General features: G+C 52.3%; 1 protein-coding gene across 2 annotated transcripts; it reads right to left on the minus strand.

Annotated features, from left to right (window-relative positions):
- Nucleotides 1-1,742: 1,742 nt before the first annotated feature.
- Nucleotides 1,743-17,629, minus strand: MAN2B1 (mannosidase alpha class 2B member 1). Of its 2 annotated transcripts, none has more exons than XM_066271428.1 (24): nt 17,406-17,629; nt 16,575-16,677; nt 16,228-16,401; nt 15,686-15,879; nt 14,939-15,071; nt 14,515-14,660; nt 13,969-14,085; nt 9,981-10,063; nt 9,775-9,895; nt 9,626-9,704; nt 9,310-9,419; nt 8,902-9,009; nt 8,495-8,611; nt 7,661-7,852; nt 6,808-6,905; nt 6,608-6,725; nt 5,313-5,431; nt 5,121-5,222; nt 4,853-4,940; nt 4,590-4,670; nt 3,358-3,585; nt 2,673-2,828; nt 2,470-2,572; nt 1,743-1,976 (listed from the first exon to the last, which is right to left on the minus strand). In XM_066271428.1, exons 1-24 carry the CDS (start codon nt 17,562-17,564, stop codon nt 1,867-1,869), a joined length of 3,039 nt encoding a protein of 1,012 aa, XP_066127525.1. In that variant the 5' UTR covers nt 17,565-17,629; the 3' UTR covers nt 1,743-1,866. The 2 variants fall into 2 exon arrangements, with proteins under 2 accessions (XP_066127525.1, XP_066127516.1); XM_066271419.1 differs by having other exon boundaries at nt 9,981-10,066.
- Between the last annotated feature and the right edge of the window lie 1,397 nt (nt 17,630-19,026).

The raw sequence follows: 19,026 nt of genomic DNA on the forward strand, positions 1-19,026 counted from the left end.
GTGACTTCCTTGGATACTGGTCCACCTCTTTAAGGGAAGACTGAAAATTTTCAAGAGGCACAGCTGGCACCGAGATCTCATTAGTGACTTCATCTGGGGCCAGGGTGCACTTCCCAGAGGTTTCTAGCCAGCCTAGGCTTATGCCTATCTCCCCCAACCCTACCCAAGGGGGACCTGGAAATATTTTCCTGAGGCTCATCCTAGGGAAGAGGGATAGGGAAGCATGTAGCCAAATGCTGGTCCCTTGTGGGCTACAGGTGGAATCCAGCCCCAACCTGTATCCATCCCTGGCTTTGCCCCATCTCTTCATTGGTTCAGCCCTCCCATTCCCAGCTGAGCCCCGACACTCCCTAATTAAACTCTGCCCCCTTGCCTGACCTGTGGTGGCACAGTGGATAAAGCCTCTACCTCGAATGCTGAGGCTGGTTTGAAATCCTGGGCTTGCTGGTTCAAGGCACATAGGACATAAACAATCAATGACCAACCTAAGTGAAGCAACTATGAGTTGATACTTCTTGCTCCTCTTCCCAGCCCCCTCTGAAAAAATCAATTAATAAAACTTTTTATTTTATTTTATTTATTCATTTTAGAGAGGAGAGAGAGGGGGAGAGAGAGGAGAGAGAGACAGGGGGGAGGAGCTGGAAGCATCAACTCCCATATGTGCCTTGACCAGGCAAGCCCAGGGTTTCGAACCGGCAACCTCAGCATTTTCAGGTCGGCGCTTTATCCACTGCGCCACCACAGGTCAGGCCAAAACTTTTTTTTTTTAAATAAGCCTTGGCCAGCTGGCTCAATGGATAGAGCATCTGCCTGGCCTATAGATGTCTTGGGTTTGATTCCCATCAAGGCACACAGGAAAAGCTACCATCTGCTTCTCTACCCCTCCCTCTATCCCATCTCTCCTCTCCCTCTTCCCCCTCTGACAGTGGCTCCATTGATTGAAGCATGGCCCTGGGCAGTAAGGATAGTGGCTCCATTGATTCAAGTGTGGCCCCTGGCACTGAGAATAGTTCAGTTGGTCTGCATCAGCCTCAGGCACTAAAAACAGATCTATTGAATGCAAGTTGATAGGGTTGCCATGTGGATCACAGTTGTGGGCATGTGGGAGTCTGTCTCACTATCTCCCCTCATCTCACTTAAAAAAACTAAAAAATTAACTAATAAATAAACTCCACCCCCTTGACCAAGTCTTAACCTTACCTCTCTGCTAGCCCTCTGTGGCTTCAGTGCAAGGGACCAGCACACAGAAGTCACTTCCTTTTGACTCTGAACCTCCTATTTCATCCAAAGGTCTCCTTCCAAAATTGACCCCAGAACACACCAGAACAAGGGCATGCCCCTCTCGGCCTCTTTCTCCTAGAGGCCTGCAGCTCTAACCCACCTCTCCCAGGCCCCGCTTTGGGACCTACCTCGAAATCCACTTCCTCCCCCAGGACCTCCCAGATTCTTCACCACAGATCAAGGTCTAGGAGGCCCCAGGGTGTGTCTGGCTCACTGGGCTTGCCCTTGGTGGCTTCTCAAAACAGCTGTACAATGACCCAAGTGAACTGAGTGGGGGAGGAAGTAGTGGATGAGGCTGGGTGTGAACAATAGAGAGGCTGGTATGAAGATTCAGGCAGCCAAGTGACCTCTCTGCAAGGCCTCAGGTCAAGAGTCAACTACAGTGTCCAGACCTTTCTGGGTCATAAATTCTGTTACCCTCAAAAAATAAAACAAAATAAAAATAAAGTCACACCTTGATCTGAGGCTTAATAGTGGCATTTAATGGCTTTCACTGGTGGGAGCAGTAGCAAGAGAAGAGGAAATCTTCCCTACCCTAGAGAAGGGGGCTCAGGCTGGAAAGGGGTCAGCCTGTCCACAGCAGGTCTAGCCATCCTTTCCCCACTGGACCGAGGCCAGGAAGGTGCGGATTTCCATGGGTTGCAGTGTGATGCTGGCGGGGTCCAGCTGGGAGGGAGATGGCTTGAGTGCAGCATCTGGGGAGGTGCAGGGGAAAAATAAGGGATGCAGACTCCGTCTACCTCACTCCCCCGCCCCCGTGCTCCTCCCCTGGTCCTAAACACAGCCATACACTCTCAAATCTATCCCCAGGGCCTCACTACCAAATCCTCAACTGCTTCCCAGAGCCTGGATACCACCTCCAAACCCCCAAATCCCTCCCAATGCCTGGCCACCACCCTCATTCCCTCAAGCCCCACCTCAAAGACTGTCAAGCCAATCCCAAGTTTGATGAACAACCCCACCCCAACCTCGGAACTAGACAATGACAAAGACTCAAATCTTGTTCTTGGGTATGTACTCCAACCTCAAACACCCAAGACCCACCACTAGTCTGCTGGACCTACTTAAGACCCTTAAACCCCTAACCCAGATCTGAACACTGCCCCTCCAGCTGTACCCGAGTCCTGGCCAACATACCCACACCTCCCACACAGCCCCTGGCTCCCAGCCCCAAGGGCAAGCCCCTACCCTCGTTGGATTTCCACTGGAGCCTGGAGGCATTCGCCCTGAGCTGGTTGGCAGCCAGCGTGGTCTCCTTAAGGTCGATGATAGTAAAGGCAGAGAACAGGTCCTGCGGGTAGTGGATGGGCCAGGTTGAGTGGGGTCAAAGTAGGGTTCCCCTATCCCCTCTCTTGTTTCTCTCATTTCTTTCCCACCTCTGCCCTGCTCACCGTCAAGTCCAAGGTAACCGGGGAGCTCAAGTTGCCGACCATATCCTCCCCTAAGGCGAACTGGTGCTCTAAGCGCAGCAACAGCATTTGCCGGCCCCAGCGGGCCAATGTAAGCAGGTGTACATTGGGCGGTAGCTCCCGACGCATCCCCGAGTACTGTGAGAAGGGAGCGGAGAAACAGTGCGGGGCTGAGCCAGAGGGCCCCGGCTAAGTTGAAGCCTGAAGGTGACGATCCACGTGATGAGGGGTTTTTAGTAGTGGTAATGGGGGTGGGATTTACGCTGGGAAGGACAGGGCTTAGCCAGGAAGGTAAAGGCTGAGCCATAGAGGATGGTGCAGTGCTCGGTTGGGGCAGGCCCGAACAGCTCTGGCCCGAGACCTGAGTGAGGGCAGGGATGAAACCAGGAGAGGCGGGGCTGGCAAAGGGGCGGGGCGGGTCCAAGCCTGGGGGGGGGGGGGGGACGGTGAGAAGGTGCGGCTGCGGCGCGAGTACCGAGAAGGGCGGGAACTGAGGCTATGGACCCAGTCCAGGGGGTATGGACGGAGTCGTGACTGGAAGCTAGCTAGATTATGGCCTCCCCAGGACGAGTTGCGAACAGGAGAGATGGGTCCCGGCTAAGGCTAGAGAGACCGCCTCCACCTCAGGCTTCCTCCAGCTCCTCTCTGCTGGCCTACCGCCCCTCACCTGCTTGCGTGGGGTGACCTCCAGGTGGTAGGGGGTGCCACCACCTGGGGCAAGCACCACCTGCGGGGCCAGGAGCTCCTTTTCAGCCTGCAACCGGTGTCCTACGGCCGCGGTCCGGACCTTGTCCAGCAGCACGAGGTGGCGCCCTCGCACCCACAACCCCGCCCCCTTTTCCAGCAGCGGTTCCCCAACTCCACGCTCATCATCTCTCAGCAGCCTTCGGTGCACCTATGGGGAGAGTGGCCAGGAAACGGTGAGGGACCCTCTGGCCAATTTCAGGACCAGAAATTATAGGAACTTCAAGAGAAATTGAAGAAGGAGGGGATCAGATGAGAATGAAGGTCTGATGGGGGTACCCCAGCTGATATGTGGATGCTACCTAGCAAAGGACTAGGACAGAGGGAGGTAAGGACCTGATGGAAGCCTGAATAGAGCAGGTCAGGACCTGGAGGGTGGGTAGGGATTAGATAAAAAGCTTTGAGTCGGCCCTGGCCAGTTTGCTCAGTGGTAGAGTGTCGGCCTGGCGTGCAGGAGTCCCGGGTTCAATTCCCGGCCAGGACACACAGGAGAAGCGCCCATCTGCTTCTCTACCCCTCCCCCTCTCCTTCCTCTCTGTCTCTCTCTTCCCCTCCCACAGCCAAGGCTCCATTGGAGCAAAGTTGGCCCGGGCGCTGAGGATGGCCCTGTGGCCTCTGCCTCAGGCACTAGAATGGCTCTGGTTGCAACAGAGCTACGTCTCAGATGGGCGGAGCATCGCCCCCTGGTGGGTGGCTGGGTGGATCCTGGTAGGGCGCATGCAGGAGTCTGTCTGACTGCCTCCCCGTTTCCAACTTCAGAAAAATACAGTGCCTGACCTGTGGTGGAGCAGTGGATAAAGCATCGACCTGGAAATGCTGAGGTCGCCGGTTTGAAACCCTGGGCTTGCCTGGTCAAGGCACATATGGGAGTTGATGCTTCCAGCTCCTCCCCCCTTCTCTCTCTCTATCTCTCCTCTCTCTCTCTGTCTCTCCCTCTCCTCTCTAAAATGAATAAAAATATTAAAAAAAAAAAAAAAAAAAAGGGCTTTGAGTCAACTTCTCACGTAGTAATGAAGGTCTCAGCCTAGTGGGACCCCAAACTGAGGGGTGCACCCAGCAGAGAACTGGAACAGAAACTGGTTTCAGAGTCCAGCAGGGGGCCAGGGTGGGAACTGGTGGGAGAACCCTAGCTTAGATGGGGCTCGGGCCACTCACCATGAGCTCTATTGAGCCATCTCTCAGGCTGCTGCCCCCCTGGGAGCGGTCGGTCAACACTGTCAGCTGCACATCTCCATCCTAGAGGGCGAGGGGCAGAAGTGAGGAAGCACACTGCCAGTCAGTTCTGGCCCCCAACCAGACCTTGGCAGGTCTTGGTGGACACTGCCAAGGACAGTTGGGAGATGCTAAGAATGAGTGCTGACCCCCACTCTGGAGAAGTTTCTGGAAGAGGTGGGGAGCAGGATAGGGGAGGGGGGTACCGTAATGTAAATGCGGCTGTTGACTGGATAGTAGTTCCCTGCCACTGGCTCAGTCTGTTTCAGCTTCCAGGTGGGTCGATAATTCCTCCTGGGGAGGGACGAGGTAGGGTGTGGTCAGACCCAGACTCCGGCTCTCCTTCCCCAGCCCACCCACTCCTCATTCCTCCTTCATCCTCTCCCTCCCACTCTCATAGGATCAGCAGAGCCCTCAACACCTATGGGCCTCAACCCACCACAGAACACCCCTCCATTACCCAGTCACCCCTACCTCCTCTCCAAGATCTCTCGGCCATTACTGTCAGTGAAGAAGAGTCCTTTTGTCTCCAGCGCAGTGTCAAAATAACTGATGACTTCCTTTCCCCAGCCGTCACTATACCGGATGGAATGGCAAGGTTGTAAGCCTTGCCTACCTCCACTCTGCCCCCGCCCCCATCCCTTAGTGCCAGCCCGTGCCACTCACCCTACAGGTATTGGTCCCACCGTCCACTCCAGCTCCAGGTGCCGCTGTCCCGGGTATAGGCGAACCACCTGGGAACACCAGGCTGAAAAGTTCTGGTGCACCTCCTGCACCAAGTCCGTCTGCAGGAACATTGAGCAGGTGAAAGCCCACACCTGAGCAAAGGTGAACCCTACAAATGTCCACCCATGCCATGAACCTCACAAAGGCCTACATCAGGGTAAACCCCACTAATAGCATGAAAACACCACCTATCCCCCCGACCTGCCTACATGTGAAGCCCTTACTTCTCACAGAGTCATTGTCATGCAATTCCTCAGTGTGGCATATATGTTTGCTGCCCACCCCTATCCCATTACCCCTCCTTACAACAGAATTCTAGTTAGGAATGTGACTACCTGGAATAAAATCTATATTGTCCAGTCTTCCCTGAGGCTATCAATAGCTGTGTGACTATGGTCTACCCAATGAAAAGCGATCAAAGTGGTATGAACATTTCTTGCCCCCTTCCCTCTTTCACTAGCTCAAATGCAAATGTGATGGCTGGAGCTTAAGCAGCCATCTTGGGTCATGAGGTAGAAGTGAATATTGAGGGAGGGAGAGATATGAAATAGAAGGGGCCAGGATGACTATGGAACTACCCCCACCTACCCTGGATGGCCCAGCCAGGCTTTCTGTTCCATGGAAAGAACCAGTCTTGTTTTAGGCACAAATTTGAGTAACTCTGTTACAACAGTAAAACTATATCTTAACCCAGGTATGCAGACATTCACCACAAGGAGAGTCATGTCAAAGATGAGTCTTACCATTACCTGCCCCATTCCCATCCTAAGAGGAAATGTCAACAAGAAACCACACAAGCAAGAGCCCCCTGTTCTTAACCAGATGCACACTCAGATACCCAACATAAGTAAGAATCACCCAAGCCCTATCCAAGTGTGAACTCTCCAAAACCCAGTCCAGCTATAATCCTGTCCTAGCACAGATACTTAGTGCATTCTTCAGGCAGTCCCAACTAGCTCATGGGCCAAGTGGAAATACCCACCCCCAGTTTCAAAAAATAAGGTATAATACTGACACTCACAGCAGATGTGAATGCCTTTGTATACTACAACATACAAAGCTGATGAAAATCAGCCTGTGGAAGAATCCTTAAGTCTTCCCCTCAGGTTTAGCCCTCTGATCTGATGGAGATGTAAATCCTTCCCCCACTCCCACCCCCACCCCACACACTGCACACCACCCTTCCGTGATCCACACCCACCCACAATGCCCACTCATCATCCCTGGCCCCAGACCTTCACCAGGCGGGTTTGAGCCCAGTGGCTTATGGGCAGTGGTTCCTGTCGGGTGGGTCTGAAGATGTAGGCGCCTGAGACCTGGGCGCTTAGGCTGTTGCCTGTACTGGCGTTGTACCTGGGGCCAGGGCAGGTGAGCATCAGGTAAGGGACCCCAGCTCTGCTCCCACCCCCTCCCTGGCCTGGTAGTCCTCCCTCACCAGTAGAAGGCTTGGCGAATAGGCAACAGGACATCCTGGTCCAGGTTCTTCATCTCCATCAAGAGCCCTGTGTCAGGGTCAAACCTAGCCCAGATATGCTGGGCAGAAGAGGGTGGGCAGACATTAATGACCATCCCTCCAGCCAAGGGCAGCTTCACCCTGTCACCCTTCCCTCTTCTCTCTTGCTCCTCACCCCTGATCCTACTAGCAAATTCTAACAGCTCTACCTTCTTCCTCATCCTCAATCTGACTACTTCTCACCACCCCCATAGCCTTCCTGGACTAGCACTGCCGACCCCTTCCTGGTCTCGGTCTGTTCAGTGCCTTCGCCCTCTGCCCCGCGCTGTAGCCCCAGAGGCTGCTGCAACCCCCTGCATCTAATCTTTAGCTGGCTGGCTGTGGGACCAGGGCTGCCTGTACAGGAATCATAGTGCCAGGGTCCATGAAACTTTTAAAGACCCATAAAAATTTATAAATTTTAATGTCTTTTAGGGCTTTTTGTCTCTGCTGCTCCCTGTCTGCTTGGATTCCTCTTCCCCCAAATGTCCTCCAAATGGCTACATGATCCCTCCTTCAGGTCTCTGACACACCTTCACTTAATTTGCAAACCCCTACCACCATCGGCTTTGACATATCTGTCAAGTGCTACTCATGATCACAGTAGGTCCTCACAACAGCCCTGGTAGAGGACAATGAGACTCAAAGGAAGGCAGTCACTCACTCAAGGATACACAGTGTGGGCTGGTGACACTAGACCCTGAACCTAAAACCCACTGACTCAGAGTCAGTGCTGCTCACCATGACACCTCAAATTTGTTACTGGGCAGGGAAGGGGATCTGTATGGGATCTCACCTCATTTTGGATGGTCAAGATGTGGGATGAGGCCTTGACATGGGATGCGGGCTTCTGGGATCTGCTCTGGGGGATGCGAGTCTGCGGGCTCTGGCCAGGCGCCTGGGTTACCGAGTAGATGCTGAAGCCAAGGGCAGGCACTGAGGCTGAGAAAAGCAGGTCCTGTCTGTCTGAGCTGGGCACTGTTACCACCTCAGGTGAGGGAGAAGAGAAACTGAGTCAAGAGGATGTGCATGTACATACAGCAGCACATCTACAGAGAGGGTCCAGAGAGGAAGGAGACCCAAGTGTTGGGCAGGGGGCACAGGGGTGACAGATGCTGAGTTAAAGATTGCAGAGAACATTCATTAAGTGGGGAAAAGAAACACCAGAAGGGTAGAGACTGTGGGAGGGGGGAGAAGTGAGGGAGTAAGTGGGGGAAGAGATCTTTGAGGCAGGGGAGTGAGGGAAAGACAAAATTCTTGAGGGAGGAAGAGCTTTGTGGGAAGGGGCCTTCCGCGATGAGGGGGATATTCATAAATAGAACAATATTTCATGGAGAGATATTAAAAAGAGGGAGATACTCACGGGGAGGAATGTTCCCAGCAGGTGTGATATTAAGGGCCAGTGGGGGGGGGGGGGAGATTCAGAGAAGGAAGAGAAGTACTGGCAGGATGTATTCAGGGAGGGGAACAGGTATCCATAAAGGCCAACAAGATCCATAAAGGTATCCATCCAAGAAGGTAAGATAGCCAGGATAGGGAGGTGTTCATGGAGGGGAGGGAGAAATGCTCATTGGGAGGCAGTCATAGGAGGAGGGTGTTCATGGGAGGAATATTCATCAAATGGGCTCACATCACTGGGCACAACTGTGCCACTGGGGTCCTTCACAAGGAAAATGTTTTTGCCGACTGGAAGCCGCACCATCCAATCTACTTTCCGCCCTAAGGGGTTATAAATGGTCACCTGGAACTGGGGTGGGAGGATCAGAATGGGCATGAACCACAACAGGCCTTCTCCATGAACAGTAACAACCCTGGGTAATGCAAGTCCCCATGAGATCTCCATCCAGCCCCAGCAGCACTGCGCCCCACGTGACCTTGCCCAGAGTGACGCCCCCCAAACAATTCAGCTACTGGCCCCACCTCCTCTCTGCCACCCCACGACTTTGCGGGCTCTCCTCCCATCCATGGGACTTGCCTTCCAGCCCCGCCCCCCCAACCTACCCCACCTCACCCCACCCTGGTCCCAGGTTGGCTCACGTTCTTCGAGGTCTGACTGAGTGGACACAGGCTGATGTTGAGGTTGCGGCAGAATATGAACTCCTCCTTGGAGCCGCTGAGCAGTGCCAGGGCATTGCTCAGGAGAACCTGGGGAGGACAGTAAAAGGGTCTGCTCTGCACGCCCACCTTCTAATCCTCTCCCCACCCAGACCCCGCCCCATGAGCTCTTCCTGACCCCACCCCATTCTAATCTCCGCCCCTATTATCCCAGGGCCTGTCCTACAGGCTCTTACAGGCTCCGCCCTGCTGCCTCTTCGGGCCTCATTCCAGTCTACGCCCCTTATGCCATAAATCCTGGCCCACAGCCCTTCTAGATTCCACCCACTGCCCTCGACCGTCCCTCCCTTCCTGTCTCCGCCCTTATGTTCCAGGCCCGGCCCCACGCACCTCACAGGGTCCCCAGCCTGCTGCCACCTGGCGCGCATAGTCGTCTGCTACGTGCTGCTTGGAGGTCCCACTGACTGCATCATGGTGCTGGAGCACAGCCATTGCCTCATCTGCAGGCAGAGGGTGGTAAGCGAGTGGTGAATCGTGTGGGGTCTCTGCAGGACTCTGTGCCCAGACTCCCCCAGAGAGATAGGAAAGGTCACATGCAGGGGTGTGCAGGGTTCTTAGGTGCTTTCAGAAGGGACTCAAGGAGGTGGCTGTAGTCTGGTGTCCAGCTTGAGCCCTGCCCCCACCACCTCACCAGGTAGACACCTACTGAGGGGTGCACTGTCTCCAGAGCCATAGGGTCCCACGTTGGCCGCTGGACCCGCCAGTGCCTCCAGCTGGTTGCATACCTGGGGGGCAGGGAGTGTGTTGAGGCATTGGGACCCCCAGGCCGCCCCCTTGAGTCCAGCACCCACCCACCTGCAGGAAGTTATAGCTGAGGCGTTCATAGCGTTTGAGAGCCGGCCTGCTGGTAAAGAAGCCAGTCCAGAATTTGTGGGGGCCATCTGCATAGGGGAAGAAGTCATCCTGTTTCACCGACCTGCAGTGACAGAGGCATTGAGGGCAGGGTCACTACCTACAGGGCATGCCAGTCCCCCCGCAAGTTCCCCAGGTCATCCAAATACCAGGTAAGGTTGGCCTTGTTCAGCTCCCAGAGGTAACAGGCAGGAGTGGAGTAGAGAACATTGACACGGCTCCCGTTGGCCTGCTGCTGGGGGAAAGTGTGCATGTGTGAGCCCTCAGGAGTCTGCAAATTCGGGGGGGGGGGGGCACAGGTGTGCAGCACATACATACATTCATGCATCCTGTGGGTTCAGATTCTCTTAATACACATTTTGAGTGGAAACCAAACCAAGTGTTAAAATGTACTTTGATCAAACCTAAATATTACCAGCCTGGAAATAATTACTGTGATGCCTGGCTAGGTGGCTCAGTGAATAGAGAGTGGGCCTACATGCAGAGGTCATGGATTCAATCCCCAGTCAGGACACATATGGGAGACAACCAAAGAGTGCACAGTTAAATAGAACTGAGTAAAATAATAAGTAGATGCTTCTCTCTCCCCCTCTCCCTTCCTTCCTCTCTTCTTCTCTCTCTCTCTCTCTCTCTCTCTCTCTCTCTCTCTCTCTCTCTTTCAAATCAATGGGGGAAAATTTTTTTAAAGAATTCAGTGAGCCTGACCAGGCAGTGGCGCAGTGGATAGTGTCAGACTGGGACACAGAGGACCCAGGTTCAAAACCCCAAGGTCACCGCCTTGAGCGCTAGCTCACCAGCTTGAGCGCGGGGTCACTGGCTTGAGCATGGGATCATAGACATGACCCCATGGTCACTGGCTTGAGCCCAAAGGTTACTGGCTTAAAGCCCAAGGTCACTATGTTGAGCCCAAGGTCACTCACTTGAACAAGGGGTCGCTCATTCTGCTGTAGCCCCCCAGTAAAGGCACATATAAGAAAGCAATCAATGAACAGAGGTGCCACCACAAAGAATTGATGCTTCTCATCTCTCCCTTCCTGTCTGTCCCTGTCTGTCCCTCTCTCTGTCCTCTCTCTGTCACACACAAAAAAAGAATTTCAGTGATGCAAGAATAAATCTGAAATCTTGCTAAACTTAAAATAACTTCGGGGTTTTTTTTGTTGTTGTTGTTTTTCCAGATTCTGTCTTTATTTACAATATACTTAAACCGCAGTGATGTGCTGGCCGTTAGCAATGGGACAGGCGATGGCAGGGCCGACCCCGAGGCTGGTGGGTGCACCTCCCACCCAGGACCTGGGGCCGAGCTGCGAGCTGGAGAGATGTCTGCAGTCTGGATGGTTTTACACTCCTTCAACCCCGCTTTCCACAACACTCGGACGCTCTCCTCAGACAGTGAACTTCAGTTTTATTATTAAAAACTTTCTGCGGCCCTGGCCGGTTGGCTCAGTGGTAGAGCGTCGGCCTGGCGTGCAAGAGTCCCGGGTTCGATTCCCGGCCAGGGCACACAGGAGAAGCGCCCATCTGCTTCTCCACCCCTCCCCCTCTCCTTCCTCTCTGTCTCTCTCTTCCCCTCCCACAGCCAAGGCTCCACTGGAGCAAAGATGGCCCAGGCTTTGAGGATGGCTCTGTGGCCTCTGTCTCAGGCGCTAGGATGGCTCTGGATGCAACACATCGACACCCCAGAGGGGCAGAGCATTGCCCCTGGTGGGTGTGCCGGGTGGATCCCGGTCGGGCACATGCGGGAGTCTGTCTGCCTCCCCATTTCCAGCTTTGGAAAAATGCAAAAAATAAAAATAAAAAAAAACTTCTTGCGGAAAAACTAAGTATGACATATAGGACAGGAATAATCATTTCTCAGCACTGTCAGGTTATTGGCAAATGACACAACTGTGATAATGAATGGTGACTCACTTTCAATTGAGGGAGGAGGAGGAACAAGATGATGACCTCTTGCATGAGGAAAGGAAGTTTATACCAGTGCCTGGTACACAGAAGGTGCTCATTGACTCACTCCAGTGAACGAAGGGAAGTGCATGGGACCACATGCCTTTATGTGCGTACAACATCTTCTGCACGCAGTCATATACAGTTTACATACACACACCCATACACACACTTTATTCACTCAGCAATCACTTGATTCTTCAAATGCTCAGGATCACTGATATAATCTTAAATCAGAGGCCAGCCCTGATCTCATGAAATTCACAGCCAAGTGAATTTCCAAGAGAGACGGAACAGATAGTCAGTTGGTAACAATCAGCCAGGATGTTACCGGTATTTGAAAAGACTGATATGAATACAAAGGAAGAACAAAAGCTCCACCTGAGGTTTGTGAAGGCTTGCTGGAGGAGACCCTGCAGCTGGTGTCTTAAAGGAGCAGCAGAATGTTTTCAGCCCAAAATAATAATAATAAACAAAAACCATAATACTTATTATTTACCTAGTACTGTTCTAACTGATCTGTGTAAATGAATTCATTACACTCTCATCCACAACCCTATCAGGTGAGACCACCATTATGCCCATTTTTCTAGATAAGAATACAGAGGCACTGAGTACTAAATATTTCTCAAGGTCACAGAGCCAGTAAGTGGCAGGACCAGGATTGAACTGAGAGATTTCCAGTTCCAGCAGAATGGAATGGACAAAGAAGCCATCAGTGGTAGGAGAAAAACCAAGAAAATGTGATATCCTGGCAGCCCAGGAACGTTTGCAGAAGGAAGTGATCATGGTGTCCAAGGCTCCTCAGGGGCATGAGGAGGACTGAGAAATGTCCTCCGGAAGGCCCCTGGTGATGTTCCTGAGGCCTGTTTTGGTGAAGCAGCAGTGCAAGAAATGAGTAGAAGGTGAGGGCATGGTGTGCTGGTAGATAATTCTGAGGACAGAGTGATGGGATGGGAGAGCTTAGATGGAAAAAGGGAAACAAGGTTCTGTGCTGGTGGGAGAGGAACTGCCTGCCCACACGGACACAGGCCACTTACAAGGGCCACACCAACACATCTGTGGTCGGCAGAATAATGGCCACCCAAAAATGTCCATGTCTAATACCCAGAACCTGTGACATGGCAAACAGAATTAAGTTTGCAGACAAAATTTTTTTTTAATTTATTCATTTTAGAGAGGAGAGGGAGAGAGAGAGAAGGGGGGAGGAGCTTGAAGCATCAACTCCCATATGTGCCTTGACCAGGCAAGCCAGGGTTTCGAACCGGCGACCTCAGCATTTCCAGGTCGACACTTTATCCCACTAAGTTTGCAGACAAAATTAAAGTTGCTAATCAGATGACCTTAAAACAGAGATCATCCTGGATTATCTGGATGACCCCATGTAATCACAAGGGTCTTTTTTCTTTTTTTTTTAATTTTTTAATTTTTTTATTTTATTTATTCATTTTTAGAGGAGAGAGAAAGAGACAGAGAGGGAGAGAGAGGAGAGAGAGACAGAGAGAGAGAGAAGGGGGGAGGAGCTGGAAGCATCAACTCCCATATGTGCCTTGACCAGGCAAGCCCAGGGTTTCGAACTGGCGACCTCTGCATTTCCAGGTTGACGTTTTATCCACTGTGCCATGACAGGTCAGGCCTTTTTTCTTTTTAATTAAATTTAATGGGGTGATCAATAAGAGTATATAGGTTTTAGGTAAACATTTCTATAACATTTGAACTGTTGATTGTGTTGTGTGCCCATCACCCAAAGTCAAATCATTTTCCGTTACCGTATATTTGTTACTTTTTACTCCCCTCCCCCTATGACATAAGGGTCTTTAAAAGTGGAAGAGGAAGAAGTGAGAATGAGAGTAAGAGATGGGATGACAGAAGCGGGACCAGGCTTTGAAGATGGAGGATGAGGGCCATGAGCTAAGGAATGTGGGTGGCCTCTAGAGTATGAACAAGGTAAGGAAACTTTCCCCTAGAGCTTCCAGTATGAACATAGCCCTGCTGACATCTTGATTTTAGCTCAGTAAGACCCTTTTCAACTTCTGACCTGTAGAACTATAATATAGTTCTGTTGTTTTGAGCCATTAAGTTTGTGGTGATTAGTTATAGGAGCAAGAGAAAACTAGGATAGCAGCCATAGCTACTCATCTGACAAAAGGTCCAGGGATATAAGCATGCAGGTGCACAGAGGGTAGGCACACTCACCTGGGCATTGACCAGCTGGATGAGCTTGTCAAGGTTCTTGAACCACATGTTGGCATTCTCATATTGGAAGTCCGAGCCCATGGTCATGATGGTGTGGTGGGTGCGGTAGTACTGGCCCTGCAGACAGAATGGGGGTATCCTCAGGCCAGAGTGTCCTGGCCACCCTTGTGTACACTATGTCTTGGTATATATGTGATCATGTGTGCATACCATGGAATGGGAGGGGTATGTGTGGAAGCATGGGAACATAGGAACATGAATAAAAATAGCCACAAGTTACTGAGTAATTCACTGTGGCCTGCCACACAGAGGAGAGTGTTGAGGTACCGTGCCAGGTTGTCTAATAACCATGGTGAGTGTATACAGTGGTAAAGGGGTCCACACACTTCTAATCAGGAATATGCAAACCCAAAAGGAGGGCATAGTGACGGGGAATGGAATATTACCTTCTTCTGAGGGTATGAGGAGATATCAGGGAATCAATCCCAAGGCTGTGAGAAGGGCCCAATGTATTATGTATGTCCAGGTTCTGGACACTGGGGTTACCTGGGCTGTAGCTAACTTTAGGAAGTAATCAACCAGTTCTTTGGCATTGTATTCAGGGCTGCGGGGGTCGTCCACAATAGGTCTGTCAGCACACAGGACATCCCAGCACAGATTCTTCGGTGGGTTGTAAAGGTTGGGGAGCACACCTGTGTGCCACACCAAGCTCAGGGGATGGCCCAGATCCTCAGACCTGCCCTGAGGTCAAAGCCTGCCATGCCCCACCCAAATAGGACTTCAGAATTTGCAGGGACCCAGTACAAACTACAAATGCTGGGCCCTCCATTGTAAATTATTAAAAATTCCGAAATGATGACAGCAGAGTGTTAAACCAAGCTCAGGGCCCTTCTGAGCATGGGGCCCTGTGTGACTGCACAGTTCACATGCCTTTGGGGCTAGCCCTACCTCCACCTATCCACCCCCTTACTGGTGAAGAGGTCAGCAGCAGGGGGCTTCAGGCTGGCACTGGCCCGCCACAACTGTTCCATCCTTAGCATCTTCTTCCTCACCAACTTGTCCTGATAATCCAGGCGCCCAAAGAAGAAGCCGTCAAAGCCCATCTGGGAGTGAGACAGGATGAAGAGTGGGAAAGGAGGGCAGGATGACTAAGTGCCCAGGCTTCTCACCAAGACCTGCCAGCCCCCTCAGCAAAGGAGGGGTGGGTCAGAGCAGAGAGGAAAAAGTAGGTCTGAAACCAGGGAGGCCTCCAACTCATTTGGAAATTTAGGGAAGGGTCAGAATGCCTCCTGGGAGAGCTGAGAGGGGAAGGGTCCAACATAAGAACCCACCTCCACCTTCCAGAAAGGGAGCCTGACTCAAGAAGATCTTCCCCCTTCTGCAGGATAAGGATAGAAGGGATCAGAGCAGTAGGCATGAAGCTGGTTGCAAAGCAGTCCAGGCCTCCACTTGACACCTGGCTTGGAGAGAAGCCAGGATCTTAGCCAATGGGGCAGATGATGGGGAGTGGCTAGCTGCCGCCAGGGTGGTCAGCCTGGGCCAGCAGAGACAGGCCAAGGACAGAGCGGAAAAGGAGTGGGAGTCCAGGGGCAGGTCTCAAGAGGTCAGAGGGACTAGGGATAGGGCCTGGTCCATGTGAGCTTGCAGGGAAGGGTGGGGCTTGAGTGGCCAAGGGTGGAGTCAACATGAGAAGGGGCAGGAAGTGGGGGGGAAGCACCTGTGCAAAGAGTGAAGCCTGCTCCCGAGAATGGCCAAAGGGGTCGATGTGCCAGGCCACAAGGGGACGACCATCACTGCCAAAAGTGTCCTCCAGGAAGCGCAGCCCTAGTGTCATCTGGTCTATGATGGCTCCATAGTGGGTGGCCGCCTCGTCATTCATCACCCAGCCACCGTTGGCAAACTCCAGGCGCCCTGCACAAGGAGGGGCAAAGTCTGAGTAGGCTGTCAGCCAGGAGTGAGGCACCACAGGGGATGGGAAGTCCTGCCTGCATGCCCAGGCCCGGAAGGAGAAGGGTCTCTCTGAGGCCAGTGGAGCCAGATATGGGACGGAGGGCTCCCTGCATGCAGGCTTCTCAGAGGATCCACTGGAGGTGGAGCTTTGCAGGATACATAGGAGTTCTACAAAGAAAGGGAAATTCCAGGCAGGCCAAGTTACATGCACATTCAGTTGCCTATGCCATGATATAATCTGAGAAGCCAGGGTGGCAGAAACAGAAACTAAGCTGAGCTTCCTCTTTTCACTTCCTTGGGGCAGCTCACCCTGACGCACTAGCTCCCGCACGACATCTTGTGTTGCATTTGTCTGTTGATGCCACCAACGGGAGAAGAAGGCCATCTCCACATAGACGAAGCGACGGGTGGGCTCCGCCAACAGGGAAGAGATGACAGAGTCTAGGATATACTGAACACCCGCGTGTTGGATGGTATTATAGGCTGTGGGCACAGGGGTCAGGCAATCAGAGACCAGCAAGCCAAGGGGACCATTCTTAGACACAGGATCCCAAGCTGGGCACTGCCCCCACCCTAATATCCAGGACCCAGAATAGATATGAAGGGCCGGGAGGGGCCATGGGAGTCCATGGCATCAGTCTCCACCCTCTACTCACTGCCATAAAAGTACTGGTCCACTGTCTTAAGCCAGCCCACGTCATCATGTGTGTGGGCCACCAGGTGCACGTTGAGCATGTCCAGCTTCACCATGGGGCATGTCTGCATAGGGACCCCAAATGCACATTCACACACCCTATCGTTTATCACAAGGTTAAGAGGTAGGCTGGAGTGGGAGTGGGGGTGGAGGGTACGTGGGAAGTACTGATCTAGAGGTGAGTGATCAGAGAGATCCTGCCAGGGAAGACACACACATAGTTGTTCTCAAGGATACCAACTCCCTAGTGGCACAACTCAGGGCCAGCTCTCATTCACACCCTGTTAAAATAGTAACAGTAGTAACTACTGTTTATTAAGCATTTGTAAATACCAAGCAGCCACCTTTCGGGATGGGAACAATATTATCGTATCTTGAGTTTTCAGTTAAGAACACTGAGATCAGATAAGTATAGTGACTAACTGGCCCAGGGTCACGCAGTCGCGCAGGCAGGAAGTGTAAAAGTAAGGCTGGAACTCCAGGCCGACTGACTCCCGAGTTCCAGTTCTCAACCAGCGTCCCCCCCTCCCACCCGACACACACACACACGCACGCACGCGCCCAATCACACAGTTCAAAGCAAGCAAAGTCCAGGCAGGGAAGCAGGTACTGACAGCCGCGTTCTCAGACGCGCAGAGCCAGTTCTCTCACTGACACAAAGCACACACTCAGACCACGCTGTCATATTAGGACCCATTCACTAAGTACCCACAAAAACAGACCCACCCACAACTCCCGGTCCTACTCAGGGCTTCCCTCCCGTTCTTGGACATTTTTGCTCGGCCCTGCTCACCTTGTATCCCGCGGCCCGAGCGCTGGGCGCAGCCAACAGCAAAAAAATGAAGGAAAGACGTAGGAGCGGTGGCCGCAGCGCGCTGGGGCTCGTCCAGGGCCCCGCTGCGCCCCGGCCGCCGCCAGCGCAGACCCCAGAAGGCTGAGCGTCAAGGCCCATAGTTTCGCCGCCCCGCCGCCCCGCGGCCACAACCACTGTCTCCAGCGGGTTCCAGTCTGGGCCAAAGCCGCAAAGGCCCCACCCCCAGAACTCAGCCTAGCCAATGGGCGCTTGCAAGGGCGGGGCTAGGAGGCAAGTATGGCGCGGCAGAAGACTAAAGCAGTACAGTAGTTCTGCGTATTCCTAGGGGGTCTGGCCATGTTCCACACTCGGGGTGCTGGTTTAGCCAGAGGAGCCAAACTTCCTGTGAACTGTAGTGCCCCGTGGGCGCAGAGATCTCAGATTTTTCTACCGGTGCCAGGTTTGCCTAGAAGATGAAGTGTGTGCACGGGATCCTTCAGGGCTAGGAGGAGTTGATGGGGATTCTTTTCTGTCCAATGAGAATTGAGACGTTGGGTAAAGGAACTGCCCTTGGAGCGCTGGGGATGGGAGGCATCCAATCTGGTTATGAGAATTACCCCTGATAGTACACGCAGACCCAGGAAAGAACTCCCAAGACTGAAAATCTATCTCCATAAGCAGAGTGCAAGGAAAGACCAAAGAAAGAGGTTGGCCACTCCAGTCTGGTAAGTAATAGAGTTTATTAAGAGAAACTTACATAGGAGGCATGTCTTGGGTGGCTGCAAGAGAAAATGGATCCCTGCCCCACTTGGCAGGTGCCAATGAATTATATAGGGCAAGGGGGAGACAGTCATGGGTATTAGTACGTTAATGCTACCAGGTATGGAAATTATTTAACATACTTGAACAGATCAGGACAGTAATCTGATCCTGAAATCAGTACACAGCTGGAGGCAAGGAAGAGGTGTTCATTTATGTCAGAATGAACATCAAGTCCAATCAGACGGTCTCTAAGGGATGTTTGCAGTAAGCAGTCTCCCCCTTTGGGCTCAGGTCTAGCTCGAGTTCAGCAGCAGTTATGGGACTGTCTCCAGGGACAATAGGACCTAGTGCCTTCAGTGCCATGACCCACTGGTCCATGGCGTGTCAAGACTATTGCTCTGTCCTTTGTTTCTCACACCATTACCATACTGGGTGCTTCATTTGAATTCCCAGCGTGGCATATGGAGCAATACACCCCACAGGTTGGTCATTTAAATGTATTTACTCTTGGGAAATCTCCTTCGTATACCTGGCCAAAGTAGGTTTTCCAGCCGGTAATTTTATGTTGTTTAATGACTGTTTTTCCGTTCCACCAACTCAGCTTCCTGTGAGTTATGTGGGAGATAGGATCTGCATTCAATAACTGAACTGACCAAGTCACTGTACTTTAATGGCAGCCCTGCCTCCTTAGTTATGCGCCATCCTATTTGGGCCCTACCACGCCAACTCTTCCAGTGTGTTCAATCTGAAGTATCAGTTGCTAAAGCATATATTTTTGCCAAGGCATCATTTCTTGGTTGCCTAGCGCTGTGGATGTCTTATGAGTAGGCACATGAAAGACATCAAGATCTTCCCCACA

The sequence above is a fragment of the Saccopteryx bilineata genome, chromosome 1, assembly GCF_036850765.1.
Source record: "Saccopteryx bilineata isolate mSacBil1 chromosome 1, mSacBil1_pri_phased_curated, whole genome shotgun sequence".
NCBI lineage: Eukaryota > Metazoa > Chordata > Mammalia > Chiroptera > Emballonuridae > Saccopteryx > Saccopteryx bilineata.

Excerpts from the sequence above, each read along its gene's own strand:
- MAN2B1 (XM_066271419.1), bottom strand. The coding sequence starts at position 17,564 with ATGGGCCTTGACGCTCAGCCTTCTGGGGTCTGCGCTGGCGGCGGCCGG. Across the intron at positions 16,678-17,405 it reads CTCGGGCCGCGGGATACAAG|ACATGCCCCATGGTGAAGCT; the intron begins GTGAGCAGGGCC and ends GTCCCTATGCAG. Across the intron at positions 4,671-4,852 it reads ACAGCCGCATTTACATTACG|GATGGAGATGTGCAGCTGAC; the intron begins GTACCCCCCTCC and ends CTCGCCCTCTAG.